Source organism: Hemiscyllium ocellatum, chromosome 44, assembly GCF_020745735.1.
Source record: "Hemiscyllium ocellatum isolate sHemOce1 chromosome 44, sHemOce1.pat.X.cur, whole genome shotgun sequence".
Lineage (NCBI taxonomy): Eukaryota > Metazoa > Chordata > Chondrichthyes > Orectolobiformes > Hemiscylliidae > Hemiscyllium > Hemiscyllium ocellatum.
In genome coordinates, this window is record NC_083444.1 from 24,217,660 (window position 1) to 24,239,534 (window position 21,875).

Below are 21,875 nucleotides of genomic sequence, written 5' to 3' on the forward strand. Positions count from 1 at the left end.
CTCTGGCAGCTCATTCCATACACGTACCACCTTCTGCGTGAAAATGTTCCCCTCAAGGTCCTTTTTAAATCATTCTCCTCTCACCTTTAACCTATGCCCTCTAGCTCTGGACTCTCCTATTATGACTTTGTCCATTTACCCTAGCCATGCCCCTCATGATTTTGTAAACCTCTATAAGGTTACCCATCAGCCTCTGACGCTCCATGGGTTTGTTTGCTCAGTCCTTACCTCCTGAATTAATATACTTCACCAATGCCTGAACCATCTCTTCACTGAAGATAGCCCATTGTTCAGTTACCATTTTCTTCTGGCATCCCTCAGTTCCACTGTACCCATCCCAAGGCTGTTCTTGCATCATTGACTTTGGCTCTCCACCAGTTCATTATCTATACTCTGTTTTATTTTCCCATTATCTTATACATAATAATACAATGACCATTGCCCCTCAAAAGCTCCCTCACTGACACATTCTCCGCCTGGCCTAATTTGTTCCCAACAGCTGGGTCTAACAGTGCCTTCTTCCTTGTCAAACTGGACATATATTGCTGTAGGACATTCTCCTGAACACGGCTTGCCCCTTGCATTTCTTTACGCTACCATTATTCCAGCCTATATTTCCGTAATTAAAATTCTTCATCATAATTACTCTGTGATGTTTGCATCTCTCTGGAATTTCCTTGCAACTCAACATCTTTCCCATTAGCTTGCTGGTTTACAGACTATACCAGGCAAATAACTGCACCCTTATCATTCCTTAAATCAACTCTGATCTTGACCCCTCTGGGACATCCTCTTTTTGGAGCAACTACAATGCTCTGATTAACCAATGCTTTGAGCCCTTCTTTCTTCCTTCCATCTCCTGTCTTTCCCAAATACTCTGAAATCAGGAATATTCCGTAACACCCATTTCTGCCACATATCAGAAGACAGCCGTGTTTTCTAACATCAAAGCATCATAATTCTACATGGCAATCTGTGTCACACCCGATCTGATCGACTGGACTCTAGTTCATTCATGTATGTGGAGTGGATCCCTGATTTAGACTCTTTTTTCCCTTTCTGCAACATCACCTGTTAACGAGCTATTCTCTATTCCAACACTACCTGATGTGTATCTACCTCATCGGCTATGAGGCTCTTCAGGATGACCTGCAATGGTGAACAGCGCTAGATTAGATTAGATTCCCCTACAGTGTGTTAACAGGCCCTTCAGCACAACAAGTCCACACCGACCCTCCGAAGAGCAACCCAACCCCCTCTGACGAATGCACCGAACACTATGGGCAATTTAACATGGCCAAGCCACCCTAACCTGCACATAAGGGGCGGCACGGTGGCCCAGTGGTTGGCACTGCAGCCTCACAGCGCCAAGAACTGGGGTTCAATTCCAGCCTCAGGTGACTGTATGGAGTTTGCACATTCTCCCCGTGTCTGTGTGGGTTTCCTCCGGGTGCTCTGGTTTCCTCCCACAGTCCAAAGATGTGCAGGTCAGGTGAATTGGCCATGCTAAATTGCCCGTAGTGTTAGGTAAGGGGTAAATGTAGGGGCATGGGTGGGTTGCGCTTCGGTGGGTTGGTGTGTGGACTTGTTGGGCCGAAGGGCCTGTTTCCACACTCTAAGTAATCTAATCTAATCTCCCACAGTCCAAAGATGTGCAGGTCAGGTGAATTGGCCATGCTAAATTGCCCGTAGTGTTAGCTGCATTAGTCAGAGAGAAATGGAAATGGAAATAGGTCTGGGTGGGTTACTCTTCGGAGGGTCAGTGTGGACTTGTTGGGCTGAAGGGCCTGTTTCTACACTGTGGGGAATCTAATCTAAATCTAATCTTTGGGCTGTGGGAGGAAACCAGAGCACCCGGAGGAGGTGCAAGGGTACGTGATGTCGCTGATCGTGTTTTCCGGGTCCTTAAGGGGGAGGGGGAGCAGCCCCAGATCGTGGTCCACGTTGGCACCAACGATATAGGTAGGAAGAAGGGTGAGGATGTCAGACAGGCTTTCAGGGAGCTAGGTTGGAAGCTCAGAGTTAGAACAAACAGAGTTGTAGTCTCTGGTTTGTTACCCGTGCCACGTGATAGAGAGTCGAGGAACAGGGAGAGAGAGCAGTTAAATGCGTGGCTACAGGGATGGTGCAGGAGGGAGGGATTCCAGTTTCTGGACAACTGGGGTCCTTTCTGGGGAAGGTGGGACCTCTATAAAAAGGATGGTCTACACTTGAACCTGAGGGGCACCAGTATCCTTGGGGGGAGGTTTGCTAGTGCTCTTTGGGAGGGTTTAAACTAACTCCGCGGGGGCATGGGAACCAGGACTGTAGCTTTAGGGTACAGGACCTTGAGTGTAGGGAGGTTATGAATAATGCAGCGATCTCTAAGGAGGGTGCCTGTAACCAGAAAGGTGGATTGAAGTGTGTATACTTCAATGCCAGAAGTATAAGGAATAAGGTAGGTGAACTTGCAGCGTGGGTTGGTACCTGGGACTTCGATGTTGTGGCCATTACAGAGACGTGGGTAGAACAGGGACAAGAATGGCTGTTGCACGTTCCAGGGTTCAAATGTTTTAGTAGGATCAGACATGGGGGTAAAAAAGGGGGAGGCGTGGCATTACTTGTCAAAGACAGTATCACAGCAGTGGAATGGACGATGGAAGAGGACTTGCCATCTGAGGTAGTTTGGGCTGAGGTTAGAAATAGGAAAGGTGAGGTCACCCTGTTAGGTGTTTTCTACAGGCCTCCTAATAGTCCTAGAGAAGTAGAGGATAATATTGCGAGGATGATTCAGGAAAAGAGTGAAGGTAGCAGGGTGGTTGTTATGGGGGACTTTAACTTCCCAGATATTGACTGGGAGAGCTATAGCTCGAGTTCATTAGATGGGTCGGTGTTTGTACAATGTGTGCAGGAGGGTTTCCTGACACAATATGTCGACAGGCCAACAAGAGGGGAGGCTATATTGGATTTGGTTCTAGGTAATGAACCAGGCCAGGTGTTAGACTTGGAGGTAGGTGAGCACTTCGGGACAGTGACCACAACTCGGTGAGTTTTACTTTAGTGATGGAGAGGGATAATCGTGCGCCGCAGGGCAAGAGCTATAGCTGGGGGCAGGGAAATTATGATGCAGTGAGGCATGACTTAGGATGTGTGGATTGGAAAAACAGGCTTCAAGAGAAGAACACTAATGAGATGTGGGGAGTGTTCAAGGAGCAGCTACTGCGTGTCCTCGATAGGTATGTACCAGTCAGGCATGGTGTAAAGGGCCTTGTGAGGCAGCCGTGGTTTAGTAAGGAATTGGAGTCCCTTGTGAAAGGGAAGAAGGCGGCATATGTAAAGATGAGGCGTGAAGGTTCAGTAGGGGCGATTGAGAGTTATAAGGTAGCCAGGAAGGAGCTAAAGAGGGAGCTAAGAGAAGCGAGAAGGGGACATGAAAAGTCTTTAGCTGGTAGGATTAGGGAAAACCCAAAGGCTTTCTATAGGTATGTCAAGAATAAAAGGATGACTAGGGTAGGTATCGGTCCAGTCAAGGATAGTAGTGGGAAGTTGTGTGTGGAGGCGGAGGAAATTGGAGAGACATTAAATCAGTACTTTTCATCAGTATTCACTCAGGAACAGGACACTGTTGCTGATGTGAATATGGAATCACAAATAATTAGAATGGATGCCCTGGAAATATGCAGGGAAGAGCTTTTGGGAATATTGGAAAGGATGAATATAGATAAGTCTCCTGGGCCTGATGGCATTTACCCCAGGATCCTATGGGAAGCTAGGGAGGAGATAGCAGAGCCATTGGCCTGGATTTTTATGTCGTCATTGTCAACGGGAATAGTACCAGAGGACTGGAGGATAGCGAATGTGGTCCCATTGTTCAAGAAAGGGAGTAGGGATAGCCCTAGTAACTATAGGCCAGTGAGTCTGACTTCAGTGGTGGGCAAAGTCTTAGAGAGAATGGTAAGGGATAAGATTTATGAACATCTGGGTAGGAATAACGTGATCAGGGATAGCCAGCATGGTTTTGTGAAGGGCAGGTCGTGCCTCACAAACCTTATTGAGTTCTTTGAGAAGGTGACTAAGGAAGTGGATGAGGGTAAAGCAGTAGATGTTGTGTATATGGATTTTAGTAAGGCGTTCGATAAGGTTCCCCATGGTAGGCTAATGCTAAAACTTCGGAGGTATGGCATTGAGGATACATTAGAGGTTTGGATTAGGAATTGGCTGGCTGGAAGGAGACAGAGGGTAGTAGTTGATGGATTATGTTCATCTTGGAGCGCAGTTACTAGCGGTGTACCACAAGGATCTGTTTTGGGACCATTGCTTTTTGTTATCTTTATAAATGATCTAGAGGAAGGACTTGAAAGCTGGGTAAGCAAGTTTGCGGATGACACAAAAGTCGGTGGAGTTGTGGATAGTGAGGAAGGAAGTGGTAGGTTACAGCGGGATATAGATAAGTTGCAGAGCTGGGCGGAAATGTGGCAAATGGAATTCAATGTAGCTAAGTGCGAAGTCGTTCACTTTGGTAGGAATAACAAGATGATGGATTACTGGGCTAATGGTAGGCTACTTGGTAGTGTGGATGAGCAGAGGGATCTTGGTGTCCATGTACACAGATCTCTGAAAGTTGCCACCCAGGTAAATAGTGCTGTGAGGAAGGCATATGGTGTACTGGGCTTTATTGGCAGAGGAATTGAGTTCCGGAGTCCTGAGGTCATGTTGCAGTTGTATAAGACTCTGGTGCGGCCTCATCTGGAGTATTGTGTGCAGTTTTGGTCGCCATACTATAGGAAGGATGTGGAAGCTTTAGAACGAGTGCAGAGAAGGTTTACCAGGATGTTGCCTGGAATGGTAGGAAAATCTTATGAGGAAAGGCTGAGGGACTTGGGGCTGTTCTCATTGGAGAAGAGAAGGTTTAGGGGAGATCTGATAGAAGTGTATAAGATGATTAGGGGTTTAGATAGGGTAGATACTAAGAACCTTTTACCGCTAATGGAGTCAGGTGTTAGTAGGGGACATAGCTTTAAATTAAGGGGTGGTAGGTATAGGACAGATGTTAGGGGTAGATTCTTCACACAGCGGGTTGTGAGTTCATGGAATGCCCTGCCCGTATCAGTGGTGAACTCTCCTTCTTTATGGTCATTTAAGCGGGCATTGGATAGGCATTTGGAAGTTATTGGGCTAGTATAGGTTAGGTAGGATTCGGTCGGCGCAACATCGAGGGCCGAAGGGCCTGTACTGCGCTGTATCCTTCTATGTTCTATGTTAAACCCGGGGAGAATGTGCAAACTCCACACAGACACTCCCTCAAGGCTGGAATTGAACCCGGGTCCCTGGCGCTGTGAGGCAGCAGTGCTAACCATTGAGCCATCATGTCACTAGGAAATGTTATTTTTTTTAACCCATGCTGATGGTGTGAGAAGGCATTTTTATTCTCCACTCACTTGCCTTTCAAGTTAGTATCACGCCTGGCCTGCGCTCAGAACTGCCCATGAACTAAGAAGTAGTACAATGCTCCATTTTTAATTTTTATAGTTTGTTTTTAGTTTTTATGGAGTTTGAATTTCAAATAGTCAGCAGCAAGCTTCCACGTTAAACGAGATAACGGTTAAGTTATTGCTAAATTACTGAGGTTATTCAAGCTAAAGTGATGAGGATTAACTAAAAATACAGATACAAAGATTAAACGTAGGTAAGGATAGCGAAGAGGGTTACCTTGGATAACAACAGGATCTGGACCAGATGGGCCAATGGGCTGACAAGTGGCAGATGGAGTTTAATTCAGATAAAGGTGAGGTGCTGCATTTTGGGAAAGCAAATCTTAGCAGGACATATAACTTAATGGTAAAGTCCTAGGGGGTGTTACTGAACAAAGAGACCTTGGAGTGCAGGTTCATAGCTCCTCAAAAGTGGAGTCGCAGGTAGATAGGATAGTGAAGAAGGTGTTTGGTATGCTTTCCTTTATTGGTCAGAGTATTGAGGTCGGGAGTCGGGAGGTCATGTTGCGGTTGTACAGGACATTGGTTAGGCCACTGTTGGAATATTGCGTGCAGTTCTGGTCTCCTTCCTATCAGAAGGATGTTGTGAAACTTGAAAGGGTTCAGAAAAGAGTTACAAGGATGTTGCCAGGGTTGGAGGGTTGGAGTGAGAGTGAGAGGCTGAACAGGCTGGGGCTGTTTTCCCTGGAGAGTCGGAGGCTGAGGGGTGACTTTACAGAGGTTTATAAAATCATGAGGGGTGTGGATAAGATAAATAAACAAAGTCTTTTCCCTGGGGTCTGTGAGTCCAGACTCAAGGTCATAGATTTAGGGTGAGAGGAGAAAGATAGAAAAGGGGCAACTTTTTCACGCAGAGGGTGGTGCGTGTATGGAATGAGCTGCCAGAGGAAGTGGTGGAGGCTGGTACAATTGCAACATTTAAGAGGCATCTGGATGGGTATATGAATAGGAAGGGTTTGGAGGGAAATGGGCCAAGTGCTGGCAGGTGGGACTAGATTGGGTTGGGATATTTAGTCAGCTTGGATGAGTTGTACCGAAGTTCCGTGCTGTACATCGTTGTGACTCTATAAAGGAGACTTACAAAAGTGAAAGCAACAGTAATCATCAAAATCACTGCAGGCATGTTACTTTTTGAAATGTCTGTTTGTGAAGTGCTGGAGATTGAACCTCAGATTCAACAATTCTGGTGGTTTCCATGCTTGGACAGTCAGTGGATTTAGCAGGTTCGAAGGATGAAAGAGAGGGAGAGATAAGTTTTCTTTGTTCTTGACTAGTTCTGCAGTGCCTGGACTCTTTCAACAGTGCAGCCGTTATTTTCTGAATGCTGACCTTGTTATGCTCCATTTGGCTTCTCTGATAGTATCTCTCAGAGTTCTTCCTACGAGTCCTGCTTTCACAACCTGTCTTTATCACTGACCAAGTCAAATGGCAGCTGTCTTGTTTTGAAATGAGCCATTATTTGACTAAACAGGGAAGTTAATCATGTTGGGTCTTTCATTCTCCCAGAGCTTTGAACTCTCATGTTTAAAAGGACCCACATTGCTGTCTCAGAAACAATCGAATTAAAGAAGTCTTTCTATTGTGGCTAATGCTGATTTATTACAATTCAAAAGGCTGTATAACAGCAGATAATTGTCTGCTGTGACTTGCGTCTTAAAAGGACTAGAACAAAGTACAGAGAAAATTTACAGCCCAGGAACAGGCCCTTCGGCCCTCCAAGCCTGAGCTGATCCAAATCCACTGTCGAAACCTGTCGCCCAATTCCTAAGCATCTGTATCCCTCTGCTCCCCACCTACCCATGCATCTGTCCAGACGCATCTTAAATGAATCTACTGTGCCTGCCTCTACCACCTCTGCTGGCAACGCGTTCCAGACCCCCACTACCCTCTGTGTGAAATACTTGCCGCGTGTATCCCCCTTAAACTTTTCACCTCTCACCTTGAAAGCGTGACCTCTCGTTATTGAATCCTTCACCCTGGGAAAAAACTTATCTCTATCTACCCTGTCTATACCCTTCATGATTTTGTAAACCTCAATCAGGACCTCCCTCAATCTCCTTTTTCTAATGAAAACAATCCTAACCTACTCAACCTCTCTTCATAGCTAGCACCTTCCATACCAGGCAACATCCTCGTAAACCTTCTCTGCACCCTCTCCAAAGCGTCCACATCCTTTTGGTAATGTGGCGACCAGAACTGTACACAGTATTCTAAATGTGGCCGAACCAATGTCTTGTTTGATTTTTGAAACTTAACAGAGGGTTGTTTATCAAGTTACAGATTTAAAAGCAGAAATGTTATTTTAACAGAGTTTTTCCTAACAATCTTCAAAATCACAAATTCACAGTTGTGGCAGCTAGCCTTTAAACTTTGTCACTGAGACAGTGAGGAGAAAGGGAGGCCTGCAGATGCTGGAGATCAGAGTCGAGAGGGTGGTGCTGAAAAGCACAGCGGGTCAGGCAGCATCTGAGGAGCAGGAGAGTCAACGTTTTAGGCATAAACCCTTCACCAGGAACGAGGCTTATGGGTTGGGGCTGAGAGATAAATAGGAGAGAAGGGGGGGAGGGGGGGGAGGGAGGAGAGAGGAGGGGGAGGAAGGGGGGAAAGGAGGAGGGAGGAGGGGGGGGGGAGGGGACAGAGTGTTGCAGCTTGCTTGGATAAGCAGAGGGGCTGCAGGATGGTTGAGTAAACCCACTGTGGTATACAGGAAGCCATTCAAGTGAATTTGGTAAATGGAATGTAGTGATTGTGGGGAATAGCAATCCCTACGGTTCCCTGTAGGCAACAGCGAGATTCCAGCCAGCTTAACAGCCCAGTGCCAAGGTTAGGGTCTTCAGTTCTGGGCTGGAGAAGAATGGGCAGTGGGAGGAGGAGAAGCAAGTTGGTACCAATGTAATGGGACTAGCAAGCAGCTCAGGGATAATGATAAAATAGGGGCTAAATTTTTACAAATACAACTCAAAGGTAGTAATCTCTGGAAAATTCCCTTAGCCACAGTGAATTGACATAAGGCTACTAAGACCTAGAGTTGAAATGCTCAATGATTGGTGTGGGAGAAATGGGTTTCAATTCCTAGGGCCCTGGCATTGGCACTGGGGAAAGTGGGTACTGTCTCACTGGAACAGGCTACACCTGAACCATGCTAGGATCAGTTTCTGGTAAGTAACTTTTCAATTTAATTGTGCTGGCGAAGGAGAAGGTGAGGGAAAAATGTCATAAGAGAAAGGACAAGGCAGCAGGAGCAAGAAGGGAAATGAGAATCAAAATGTGAGCAGAAGGGACAGTGTTTAATCTGAGCAGATAGGTTTGCTTAAAAACAATGAAGAGATGGAACTGTACAAACTATACAAGAGTAGGCCATTCGGTCCTTCAAACCTACTTTTCAACCCTGTGACACAATGGGCTAGTCTGATTTTAACCTCAATTCTACATTCAACTTTGATAATCTTTCAACTTTATCTGAATGTGTATAGCAATTGTAACAATTCAAATTAATTGTCAACTCAAACACAAATAAATATACATGATCTGGTAGCCATTGCAAGGTGACTAAGGCTGGGATCTGAATATTCAGGTCTATGCGACATTTTAGAAGCATGGGAAGCCAGGAAAAGTGGAGGGGTAGCTCTGTTAATTAAGGATGACATTAGTACAAGAATGACAGATGTCCTTCATTCCTGATATCAGGATGTTGAATCAACCTGAATTGAGATGAGAAACTGTTAAGGTAAGAAATTACTTGTGGTAAATTATAAACCAAAATAACTGCGGATGCTATAAACCAGAAACAGAAGTTGCTGGAAAAGCTCAGCAGGTCTGGCAGCATCTGTGAAGGGAAATCAGGGTTAACGTTTCGGGTCTGGTGTACAGTGCTGAGGAAGGGTCATCGGACTTGAAACATTAACTCCAATTTCTCTTCATAAATCACTTGTGGTAGTCCCTAACAACAATCACACTCTAGGGCAGAATTATACAGGAAGAAAGAACGGGGGCTTGTGAGGAAGGTACTGCAATAATTATGCGTGATTTTCACCCCGGTGTTGGACAAATTAGACTGGCGAAGTAGTTTGAAAGCAGAGCTCTGGAATGTTTTGGGATAACCTCCAAACACAGCATTTTCAAGACTCACCCACAGAGCAGAGATACTGGACCATAGTGTCATAGAGATGTACAGCACGGAAGCAGACCCTTCGATCCAACCTGTCCATGCCAACCAGATATCCCAACCCAATCTAGTCCCACCTGCCAGCACCCAGCCCATATCCCTTCAAACCCTTCCTATTCATATACCCATCCAGATGCCTTTTAAATGTTGCAATTGTACCAGCCTCCACCACATCCTCTGGCAGCTCATTCCATACATGTACCACCCTCTGTGTGAAAATGTTGCCCCATAGGTCTCTCTTATATCTTTCCCCTCTCACCCTAAAGCTATGCCCCCTAGTTCTGGACTCCCCCACCCCAGGGAAAAGACTAGGTCTATTTATCCTATCCAAACCCCTCATGATTTTATAAAGCTCTATAAGGTCAACCCTCAGCCTCCGACACTCCAGGGAAAACAGCCCCAGCTTATTCAGCCTCTTCCTATAGCTCAAATCTTCCAACCCTGGCAACATTTTTGTAAATCTTTTCTGAACCCTTTCAATTTTCACAACATCCTTCTGATAGGAAGGAGACCAGAAATGCACGCAATATTCCAAAAGTGGCTGATCCACTGTCCTGCACAGCTGCAGCATGACCTCCCAGGAAAGCATACCAAACACCTTCTTCACTATCCTATCTACTTGCGACTCACTTTCAAGGAACTATGAACCTGCACTCCAAGGTCTCTTTGTTCAGCAACACTCCCTAGGACTTTATCATTAAGTGTATAAGTCTTGCTAAGATTTGCTTTCCTAGAATGCAGCACCTCGTATTTTTGAAATTAAACTCGACTAAGTGGTGTGTGATGCATTAGTTAATTAATTATTGAACCATTAATTGGTTCTGAGTGCCCCCAGATAGCACTGATTAGAACAATCAAATTTCACATTGAGGGAGAGACACTAGAGTTTTAAAAACATGAATAAAGGCACTTACATAGGAAAGTACAGCACAGAACAGGCCCTTTGGCCTACGATGTTGTGTCGAGATTTAATCCTAATGTAAAATATAGTAAACTTAACCTACACACCCCTCAACTCACTGCTATCCATGTGCATGTCCAACAGTCACTTAAATATCCCCAATGACTCTACTTTCACCACCACCACAGCTGGCAACACATTCCATGCATTCACAACTCTCTGCGTAAAGAACCTTCCTCTGACATCTCCTTTATACCTTCCTCCTAGTATCTTCAAATTATGACTTCTCATACCAGTCAATCCTGCCCTGGGGAAAAGTCTCTGGCTATTCTCTCTATCTATTCCTCTCATTATTTTGTACACCTCGATCAGGTCTCCTCTCTTCCTCCTTCTCTCCAGAGAGAAAAGTCTGAGCTTAGTCAATCTTTCTTCAAACGGCAAGCCCTCCAGTCCAGGCAGCATCCTGGTAAACCTTCTTCGCACCCTCTCCAAAGCCTCTGTATCTTTCCTACAGTAGGGCGACCAGAACTGGGCACAATATTCCTAAGGGGATGAAGATACAGCTGAATAAAATGAACTTGCAGAAGCATGGGAAAGATCAGTAGAGATACAGAGACAGATATTTAAGCAGGTATTACACTGTTCACCTTTAATGGGTTTTAACAGGCTGAGTGGCCTCCCAATTACAAGAGGACAGATTTTTCCTAAAACCACATTAATTCCTGTATTGTTTTTAACAGGATGCCAGAGGGCATTGACATTTCCCACTCACATGAAGGGGACACAGGCCAACATTCTCCCTGCAGACAGCCGCAACCTCCTCACCTTCACCGCCTGCATCTGGGCAAATCCAAGCAGCACAACGGAGGAAGCAGTGCTGTTCTCCTACTGCGCTGAAGGAAATGGCACCGGATTCCAGCTGTACCTCAGCCGAGGCTCAGTCTGGTTCTCGGCGGACTCTGCTGAAGTACACACTCGCACAGGCCTCTCGGGAAAGTGGACGCACTACTGCGGGATCTGGGGTGGCAACTTTGGGAACATCACGTTGGTAGCCAATGGTCAGGTGATGGCTTCACGCAGCCTTACCACCGGGTTGCACACAATCCCTGGCGGAGGAGCTGTGCAGCTGGGCCAAGTAAACGCCAAATGCCAGGCAGGCGAGAACGCCAAGGTACCCACTGCGTTCACTGGAAAGCTGACAGGCTTTAACCTGTGGGACACAGCCATCTCAGAGATGGAGGTTAGCCTTCTGCTGCAAAACAATGGGTGTGACTTCAAGGGGAACATGGTGGGGTGGGATGTTTCTCCAATTACCGTGGGGGCTGGGGTGCTGATCGAGTAGAGAATCATTCTGATATACACGTTAACAGAACTTTATATCACAGATTCAAAAAAAAAACAAAATCCCTCCTCCCCCACCACAAAAAAAACTTACAGCAGATATTTTATAAAATGAAAAATGGTCTTGCATCTGGTCAGGCAGCCATTTTGAAAACTATCTCATTTGGCGCCCGGCCTATCCGATGTTATAAAACCAGTCATACACCACACAAAAAAAAAACAGTTGAAACAGTTCAGCAAACAATGGTGCAGTTAGAAAGTACCTCAGAGTACACTTGCTTGGGGTTACGTTTTAAAGTCACTTCCTCATAGCACCCTGTTCCACCTGGATACACAGGGACTGCAGGGAGATCGATTCATGGACACACTCCCCTGTTTGTCCAGAAATAGAAACCAGAGAAGAATGCTTACTGTGCCCCCCAACCATCCCGAATGTTTTGGTGTCCCCTTCACATGGGTAAAGTTATTGATGCAATGGGGATTTTTTTAATATAAATATATATATACACACATACACACAAAATATTCTTACGAACTAGCACAACAAATAAAATATTTGCTTTTTAATATAACAGCATGCAAAGTTTCCCACCTCATAGCTTTGTGTCGTTGAAGTTATGCATGTTTAAGCCTATCTACATAAGTGTATTGCCAATGTTCTGGCAGAAGTTGAATGTTACTGGAAGAAGCTTACAAGGTATTCACAGAAACCGGATGCAACTGATCCACGTCTCCCTCAAACCTTAATCGATGCTACTCCCCCGACCACTCACTATACAGTGACTTCCATATTGTCCCACTCACTGGGAATTCTCCTGAATTCCTGATGGAATTTCTTGGCGACTATTTTCCTGGGTTCTGCCCCTCCCCTCACTTGAGGAAACATCGTCTCTACCAGTATCTTTTGTCAACTTGCCTTCATAACATTTGTCGCTTCCAACAGGTCACCCTCTCAGCCTAGAGAAAAAAGTCGCACTGTGTAAGGCGATCCTTTAGCAGTAATGCCAATAGAAGAGCAATCCAGGGGCAGGCTAACACTCTAAGGACATAGAGTCATGTGTGGAAATTCTACCATTCCAGCTGGTGTAACTTTAAATTTAATTAAAGAATTTGAAATTAAAAGCAACTTTCAGTAACAGGGACTATGAAATGATCACCAGTTGCTGTAAAAACCTAACTGGTTGACTAATGTCCTTTAGGGAAGGAAGTCGATCTTACCAGGTCCGGAACTACACAGGACTTCAATTTGGTTGATTCTGAACAGCCCTCTGAAGTGGCTGATTACAGCCACTCAGTTCAATGGGTAATTAGGGCTGGGCAAATGCCAACTGTGCCAGCGAGGCCCAAATCCATGAAAAAGTAATTAAAAAAAAGTTATACCTCAGTATGGAAAATATTGGTGTGGCATGGAGCACAGGTAACCTTTCCTAAGATTGAACACATAGAGGAACAAGGCCTCCGAGTGAAACAAACTGGACACAATCAACAGGAAGAACAGATGAACACAGTCCCCAATAACTCAGAGGCTCAAGTTTATTTGAGTTTTGCCACGTGTTTTACTAAACATTTAAAATGGACAAAAAAAAAAATCAACCATTTAAATATTTTTCCTATAATGCACTTATTTGAATAAAAATGACTGCCACAAAAATACATATTTTCTGTTTGTCTCTCTCTCAGGTGATGTATATTAACGCTTTCTGTCTCCAAAGCATCATGCCTTGCTGACACCACTGTTCACATTTACTCCCTGGAACAAAACACTGCAGGCTGGAAATCTGAAGTAAAGATATAAATATCCATAAGTCTTGATATTGCCAGGTGGGGTGGGTGGGGGGTTCAAAGAGGAGAGAAGCTCAGTATTAGTCAGCCTGCAGAGCATGGGTGAGCTATTCAAGGCATGTGATAGTGACAGGCTATCATAGGGGAAAGGGGAGTGAGTGATAGCGACAGGCTATCATAGGGGAAAGGGGAGTGAGTGATAGCGACAGGCTATCATAGGGGAAAGGGGAGTGAGTGATAGCGACAGGCTATCATAGGGGAAAGGGGAGTGAGTGATAGCGACAGGCTATCATAGGGGAAAGGGGAGTGAGTGATAGCGACAGGCTATCATAGGGGAAAGGGGAGTGAGTGATAGTGACAGGCTATCATAGGGGAAAGGGGAGTGAGTGATAGTGACAGGCTATCATAGGGGAAAGGGGAGTGAGTGATAGACAGTGCACAGCCATCATCCAGGGAAGACATCTCGTTGTACATGAGAGCAAGGCAAACGTGCCTGTGATGCCTCAGTGGCTGGGCAGCTCCCCATTATGTGCTGAGAGGTAATGAACAAACCAGTCTGTTCCCCGGCGGGACAGGTTACAGGGCAACGAGACAGGTTACAGAGCAACGAGACAGGTTACAGAGCAACGAGACAGGTTACAGAGCAACGAGACAGGTGGGGAGTACCCTGTTCCGAGAACTGATCTGATCATAAACAAAAGGAAGCCATACTGAACATTCCAACAGAACTTTCTGTCCACTCAGGAGCATCTTGTGATCGTGCCAACTCCTGAACAGTGACCGACTTCAGATGACTTTCACTCACGCAACATTTTGGACTGGGACAAGAGTGAACTAAAGGTTCATTAACACGTGTGTATGTGTGGAGGTAGAGGACAAACCGAGTGGCTTCTGCTAGCGAGGATAAAGCAGCTCCTGTTTAGCTGTAACGAGCGAATTTCAGCTCCAGCCCCACTCTCCTGCTGAAAGGGAGAGGGAAACGTAAAGGGGCAGGGAAAAAAAAAAGGGAAATGCAGAGGGACAGACAGACAGGCAGAGGGGCAGACAGAGGGATCAGGCAACCAGTTCTTAAGATTCTGGAAGATCCAGAAATTCAAGTTGCAACTCAGATTTGTGTGTGTTGTTTGTTGTTGTTAATACATTGTAGTTTGTCTGTGTCAGGATGTTTGAAAAAAAGAATTGTTTTTGTCCTGGTGGATGTCCTCCTATTTGTGATTCAGGGTAAGTGTCTCTCATACGGTGTGTTTTTATATAGAGTTCATAACAATTTACAGGACCTTGAGATCCTGTGCAGATCATCTGAAATTCATATAACTGAGGTTGTTCTGTATACACATATACATACTCACACAAGCTACTGTGAATGGATCATAAAGAACAAGCTGGGAAACAGTTTTCAAGTTCACTAATCAATCAGCCCTCTGCTTCAAAATAATCACTGGAAAAGCAATATCCCCGAGGTTCAGTTCACGTGCCCTTCAGTTGGCCGTTGCTGCTGCTAAGTCATTAGGTTTATAGATCCCAAGTTGGTTTTCTTGGGGTGCATGTAGGGGAGGCGATGTATTGACTGGAAGGTCATGGGAGGCCTCATGCATCATGTTGGAAGAGGAAGAGGTCAGAAGAAACATGGACCAGCCAACAGTCTGACTCAGGCAACGCTGTCCAGCTTGTTCCATCATCTCAGTGGAACTTCACGAGTAATCTTCGAAAGGAACAAGCCCCTGCCACCAATGCAATAACGATGAACAAGGTGCTGGCTGGGTGGAAGCCTGGGCAGGGGGTGGGGAAGGTCATGGTCCTCACAGTGCAACAGACATTGACCATGTTCCCAGGCCTAGGCACCCAATGCATGCCTGGCTTCCAACAGCCAAGCTCTGTCTCACATATACGGTGGGCTTGACACACTGTCCATTTCAACCTCGATGGAAACAATGTGATGCCCAGGGATCATGGCCAGACCCAGCACCCGTGGCTCACCGTGTGCCAAGGAATCTGCAATGAGATGCATTTAAAATAAACATCAGTCCTCTTGGCCTCACCTTCTGCAGAGGAAGTCACACTCAATCTGTGCAATGTCCTAGAAATATGGCTCTGGCCACCACATGCAAGATGGAGACTTCCCACTGCTGCAGGCATGTGGGGAAAACCTGTTAGGCTGATGACCATTCTCACCAACTAGAGTTGGGGCCCTCCTTCATGTTCCCACACTATAGGGGAGATGTGAAGTGTGCAGAAATCCCAGCATTCCTACAGTGTGGAAGCAGGCTAATCGGCCTATCGAGGCCATACTGATCCTCCGAAGAGCCTCATCCCACCCAGACACACCCATCCCTGTCCTATCCCCCTAGCCTTGCATTTACTATGGCTAACCCACCTAGCCTGCACCTTTCTGCACATTACAGGCAATTTTGCATGACTAATCCACCTAACCTGCACATCTTTGGACTATGGAAGGAACCCAGAGCACCCAGTGGAAACCCATGCAGACACAGGGAGAATGTGCAAACTCCACACAGACAGTAGCACTAGGGTAGAATCAAGGCCGGGTACCTGGCGCTGGGAGGCAGCAGTGCTAACACTGAGCCACCATTTCATCTGAATGACTCTAGGGATGAGAGGGCTTTAGTGATGAGATCAGGATTTTTCTCCTCAGAGAGAGAGATTGAGGAGAGATTTGCTCGAGATGTTTGAGACAACAGCAGGTTTAAGTGAGACAGGTAAAAGAAAGGTTGCTTTCAGGACAGAGTTAACCCTAACACTGCCCTGACTCTTTGTAGATTCCTGTTACTGACCCACCCCCACAGGCTCCTGTCGTTTACCACCCCCACCTGGCAAGTTCCTGTCCTCTATGCTCCTCCCAACCCCAGACAGGTTCCTGTTTCTCCCCACCATACTCCCTGCCTCTGCAGATTGCTATTCTTTCCCTGTACCCAAACCCCTCTTCCACCTGCAGGTACCTATTATTTATCTCCCCACCCTCCTCATAAGGCCCATCACTGACTCTGGAACACCGTCCCCCAGCCTCTCGTCCTCTGGTCACAGACTACTCTTTACCTGTTGATTTCAGGTACTCCTGGGCTGAGCCCAAAATGACGTTGCAGTCCCGGTCGGTGCACAGGAAAAGACCAATCAATGTCCTGCCATCGGTCATTTGGATCCTCATACTTTTGTTCAGTAAGCTCTCCAACATCTGCCTGGAGTTGGAGGCCATGGCCACATTGCTGTCTGCCATATCCTTGCTGAAGAAACAACAGACAAGGTCACTGGGAGCTGCAGCTTGCTGACTCTGAGCTCATCGCACAAGCTCTCAGTAACTCACAGTGAGATCTGCATACATTCACCTACATACATACATACAGCACCTCAGGAAACCTGGCCTGCCACTTCATTGAGTCGTCCCAAAGCACTTCACAGACAAAGCTGCTAATGTGGATGTCAATATGCACATGGCACGATCGATCCCACATCAACCCAAAATCAGTTTCAATATTGTTGACTCAGGGATAAAGGCAATGACAGGCCAAATGCACATTCCTTGGAGCAGCATTTTCCAGAACAACTGGAATGAAGCAATTTATTGTTCATCACTCACATGCAGACTAATATGTGCACACTATCATATCCATACTACTGCATCTCTGCACACACTGGGCACAAACAGGGACACATGGAGCCCCGACTTGCCTGATACCCTCAGACTCCTGTGATTACAATCACCACCCCCATCATTCTTCACCTGAGAGGCCCCTTACCCCATGGCCCCCTCATTCTGATAGCCATCCTCCACAATTTGCGACCTCTCGCCTCTTACCTGCTTCTATCCTTGGATCCCCCTCATCCCTCCGTTCGATCAGCCCCAATCCCTCCCGACCTACAGGTTCTGCTACCTCCTATGCCCCAGTCTCCTCCACTCCCCCTCTAGCCCAGTTCATTCCCCCAACACATTGCCTCCCCAGGTTTTTCCACCATTCACCCCCATCAAGTTCTTATTAGCCCCCGATATACCCCCCCGTCACATCCTCTCCCCCTGTCATATTCTCCCCCGACCCAATCATCTCCCCACGCCATCCCCCTGTCAACTTCTCCCCCCAACCCCATCACATTCTCCCCCCCACCCTGTCATCCCCCCCGTCATATTCTCCCCCCATCGTCACATTCTCCACCCACCGTCATCCCCCCCCATCACATTCTCCCTCCCGTAATCCCACCGTCACATTCACCCCCCCCATCATCACCCCCATCACATTCTCCCCTCCCCGTCACATTCTCTCCCTCATATCATCCGCCCCCCCGTCACATTCTCCCCCCTCCCCCCCGACACATTCTCTCCCCTGGTCACATTCATTCCCCCCCGTCACATTCATCCACCCCATCACATTCTCCGGCGCCCCCCACCCAGTCACATTCTCCCCCCCCCGTCACATTCTCCCCCCCGTTACATATTCTCCCCCCCATCACATTCATCCCCAAGGTCACATTTCCTCCGCCCCCCCACCCCTCACATTCTCTCCCCGCCCACCGACACATTCATCCCTCCCACCCCCCCTCACATTCATCCCCTCTTCCCGTCACATTCTCTCCCGCCCTGACACCACATTCTCAACCCTGGCACATTCTCCCCCCCCGTCACATTCTTCCCCACTCCCCCCATCACATTCTCTCCCCCCTCCCGTCACATTCTCTCCCCCCTCCAGTCACATTCTCCACCCCCCACCCGTCACTACATTCTATCCCTCCCATCACATTCTCCCTTGCCCCGACATGCCCCCTCACATTCTCCGCCCCCCCCCCCGTCACATTCATCCACCCCCCATCATCACATTCTCTCCCCTGGGACATTCTCCCCCTGCCCCCATCACCACATTCTCTCCCCTGGGATATTCTCTCCCCCGGCACCACATTCTCCCCCACCGTCACCACATTCTCCCCCCCCCAGTCACGTTCTCCCTCCCCGTCACATTCTCTCCGCACCCCCCGTCACATTCTTCTCCCCCCGTCACCACGTTCTCCCCCGCTGCACATTCTCCCCCCCGTCACATTCTATCCCCCTCCATCACATTTCCCCTGCCACCCCCCGTCACTTTCTTCCCCCCCCGTCACATTCTCTCCCCCCTCCCCCGCCCTGACGCCACATTCTCCCCCCCACCCCCGTCACCACATTCTCCCCCCCCGTCACATTCATCCCCGCCCCCATCACATTCTCACCCCGTCACACTCTCCCCTCCCCCCGTCACACTCTCCCCTCCCCCCGTCACACTCTCCACCCATCGTCATCCCCCCCGTAATCCCACCGTCACATTCTCCCCCCCGTCATCAACCCCATCACATTCTCTCCCTCCCCGTCACATTCTCCACCCCTCCCCCGTCACATTCTCCCCCGTCACCACATTCTCCCCTCCCCATCACCATATTCTCCCCCCAGTCACCATATTCTCCCCCCACCCCACATTCTCCCCACACCCCCGTCACATTCATCCCCTCCCATTACATTCATCCCCGCCCCCGTCACATTCTCCCCTCCCCCCGTCACACTCTCCCCTCCCCCGTCACACTCTCCACTCCCCCCGTCACATTCTCCCCTCCCCCCGTCACATTCTCCCCTCCCCCCGTCACACTCTCCACCCACCGTCATCCCCCCGTAATCCCACCGTCACATTCTCCCCCCCATATTATCCCCCTCCCATCACATTCTCCCCCTCCCCCCCGACACATTCATCCCCCCGTCACATTCTCTCCCCCCTCCCCCGTCACATTCTCCCCCGCCCTGACACCACATTCTCACCCCCGGCACATTCTCCCCCCATCCCCCACCCCCGTCATCACATTCTCTCCCTCCCATCACATTCTCCCCTGCCCTAACATCCCCCCTCACATTCTCCGCCCGCCCGTCTCATTCATCCACTCCCCCGTCACATTCATTCCCCCCCCCCCCCCCGTCACATTCTCCCACCTCTGTCACCACATTCTCTCCCCTGGCACATTCCCCCCCACCCCCCCCGTCACATTCTCTCCACCCCGTCACATTCTCCCCCCGCCCCCTGACACGTTCTCCCCACCGTCATCACCCCCATCACATTCTCCCCTCCCCGTCACATTCTCTCCCTCATATCATTCCCCCCCCATCACATTCTCCACCTCCCCGTCACATTCATTCCTCCCTGTCGCATTCATCCACCCCCCTTCACATTCTCCCCCACCTCCCCCATCACATTCACCCCACCCCCCTTCACATTCTCCCCCACCTCCCCCATCACATTCACCCCACCCCCCATCACATTCTCCCCCCCACTGATCACATTCATCCCCCAGGTCACATTCCCCCGACACCCCCCCCGTCACATTCTCTCCTCCCCGTCACATTCATCCCCACCCATCACATTTCCCCCACCACCCCGTCACATTCTCTCCCCCCTCCCCGTCACATTCTCTCTCCCCCCTCCCCCGTCACATTCTCCCCCGCCCTGACACCACATTCTCACCCCCGACACATTCTCACCCCCGACACATTCTCCCTCCCCCGTCACATTCATCCACCCCCCTGTCACATTCTCTCCCTCCCTGTCACATTCTCCACCCGCCCTCCCCCCCCCGTCACATTCTACCCCCCCGACACCACATTCTCTCCCCCGGCACATTCCCACCCCCCGTCACATTCAGCACCCCTATCACCACATTCTCTCCCCGGCGCCACATTCTCTCCCCCGGCACCACATTCTCCCCCCCCCGTCACCACATTCTCCCCCCCCCCCCCGTCACCACATTCTCCACCCTCCATCACCACATTCTCCACCCTCCATCACCACATTCTCCCCCCACGGCACCACATTCTCCCCCCACCCCAGTCACCACATTCTCCACCCTCCGTCACATTCATTCCTCCGTCACATTCATCCCCTCCCTCCGTCACATTCATCCCCTCCCTCCGTCACATTCATCCGCTTCCCCGTCACATTCTCCCACCTCTGTCACCACATTCTCTCCCCTGGCACATTCTCCCTCCCCCATCACATTCATCCCTCCTGTCACATTCTCCCCCCCCCCCCCCAACACATTCACCCCCCGTCACATTCTCTCCCCCTCCATCACATTTCCCCTGCCACCCCCCGTCACATTCTCCCCCCCCCCCGATCTCCCCCTGTCACATCCCCCCCCCCGATCTCCCCCCGGTCAAATTCTCCCCCCCCCCGATCTCCCCCCGTCACATTCTCCCCCCCCCCGATCTCCCCCCGTCACATTCTCCCCCCCCCGATCTCCCCCCGTCACATCCCCCCCCCCCGATCTCCCCCCGTCACATTCTCCCCCCCCCCCCGATCTCCCCCCGGTCAAATTCTCCCCCCCCCCGATCTCCCCCCGTCACATTCTCCCCCCCCCGATCTCCCCCCGTCACATCCCCCCCCCGATCTCCCCCCGTCACATTCTCCCCCCCCCGATCTCCCCCCGTCACACCCCCCCCCCCGATCTCCCCCCGTCACACCCCCCCCCCGGATCTCCCCCTGTCACATCCCCCCCCCCCGATCTCCCCCCGGTCAAATTCTCCCCCCCCCCCGATCTCCCCCCGTCACATTCTCCCCCCCCCGATCTCCCCCCGTCACATCCCCCCCCCCGATCTCCCCCCGTCACATTCTCCCCCCCCCCGATCTCCCCCCGTCACATTCTCCCCCACCCCGATCTCCCCCCCCCATCTCCCCCCGTCACATCCCCCCCCCGATCTCCCCCCGTCACATTCTCCCCCCCCCGATCTCCCCCCGTCACATTCTCCCCCCCCCATCTCCCCCCGTCACATTCTCCCCCCCCCCGATCTCCCCCCGTCACACCCCCCCCCCCGATCTCCCCCCGTCACATTCTCCACCCCCCCGATCTCCCCCCGTCACATTCTCCCCCCCCCCGATCTCCCCCCGTCACATTCTCCCCCCCCCCCCGATCTCCCCCCGTCACTCTCTTCCCGCCCCCCCCCGGTCTGCCTCCCCTCCGCCGGTGCCTGCGAGTGTCCCGCTCACTTCCCGCCGCCATTTTGTCGGCCTGATATAAAACGAAACAGACCGTCCGTTCCGCGGCCGCTCCCCGAGCCGCCGGTGCCCGCGGCGGGACAATCACCTCCGGAAAGCCGCCGTTATGAAGGCGGCGGCGGCGGCGGCAACGTCCGCGAGGCTCGCCTGCGCAGTGCTTCCTGGGAGATGTAGTTCCGAGCACCGGAAGGTGTACACAGCCACTTCCG

At 49.6% G+C, this 21,875-nt stretch overlaps 2 protein-coding genes across 2 annotated transcripts in view; one reads left to right on the forward strand and one right to left on the reverse strand.

Moving 5' to 3' along the window:
• Nucleotides 1-13,529, forward strand: part of LOC132835169 (pentraxin-related protein PTX3-like) — a 57,584-nt gene extending 44,055 nt beyond the window's left edge. Inside the window, exon 3 of the mRNA XM_060854511.1 lies at nucleotides 11,278-13,529. Coding sequence (XP_060710494.1) covers nucleotides 11,278-11,879 — 602 coding nt within the window. The 3' untranslated portion in view covers nucleotides 11,880-13,529. The remainder of the gene's footprint in view (nucleotides 1-11,277) is intronic.
• Nucleotides 13,394-21,838, reverse strand: naa38 (N-alpha-acetyltransferase 38, NatC auxiliary subunit). The gene is made up of 3 exons (XM_060854512.1): nucleotides 21,755-21,838; nucleotides 16,715-16,899; nucleotides 13,394-15,652 (listed from the first exon to the last, which is right to left on the reverse strand). Exons 2-3 carry the CDS (start codon nucleotides 16,890-16,892, stop codon nucleotides 15,540-15,542), a joined length of 291 nt encoding a protein of 96 aa, XP_060710495.1. The 5' UTR covers nucleotides 16,893-16,899; nucleotides 21,755-21,838; the 3' UTR covers nucleotides 13,394-15,539.
• Between the last annotated feature and the right edge of the window lie 37 nt (nucleotides 21,839-21,875).

Coding starts and splice junctions, on each gene's coding strand:
- naa38 (XM_060854512.1), bottom strand. CDS start 16,892: ATGGCAGACAGCAATGTGGCCATGGCCTCCAACTCCAGGCAGATGTTG. Junction 15,653..16,714: donor GGAGTACCTGAAATCAACAG/GTAAAGAGTAGT, acceptor ATCTCATTGCAG/ATTCCTTGGCACACGGTGAG.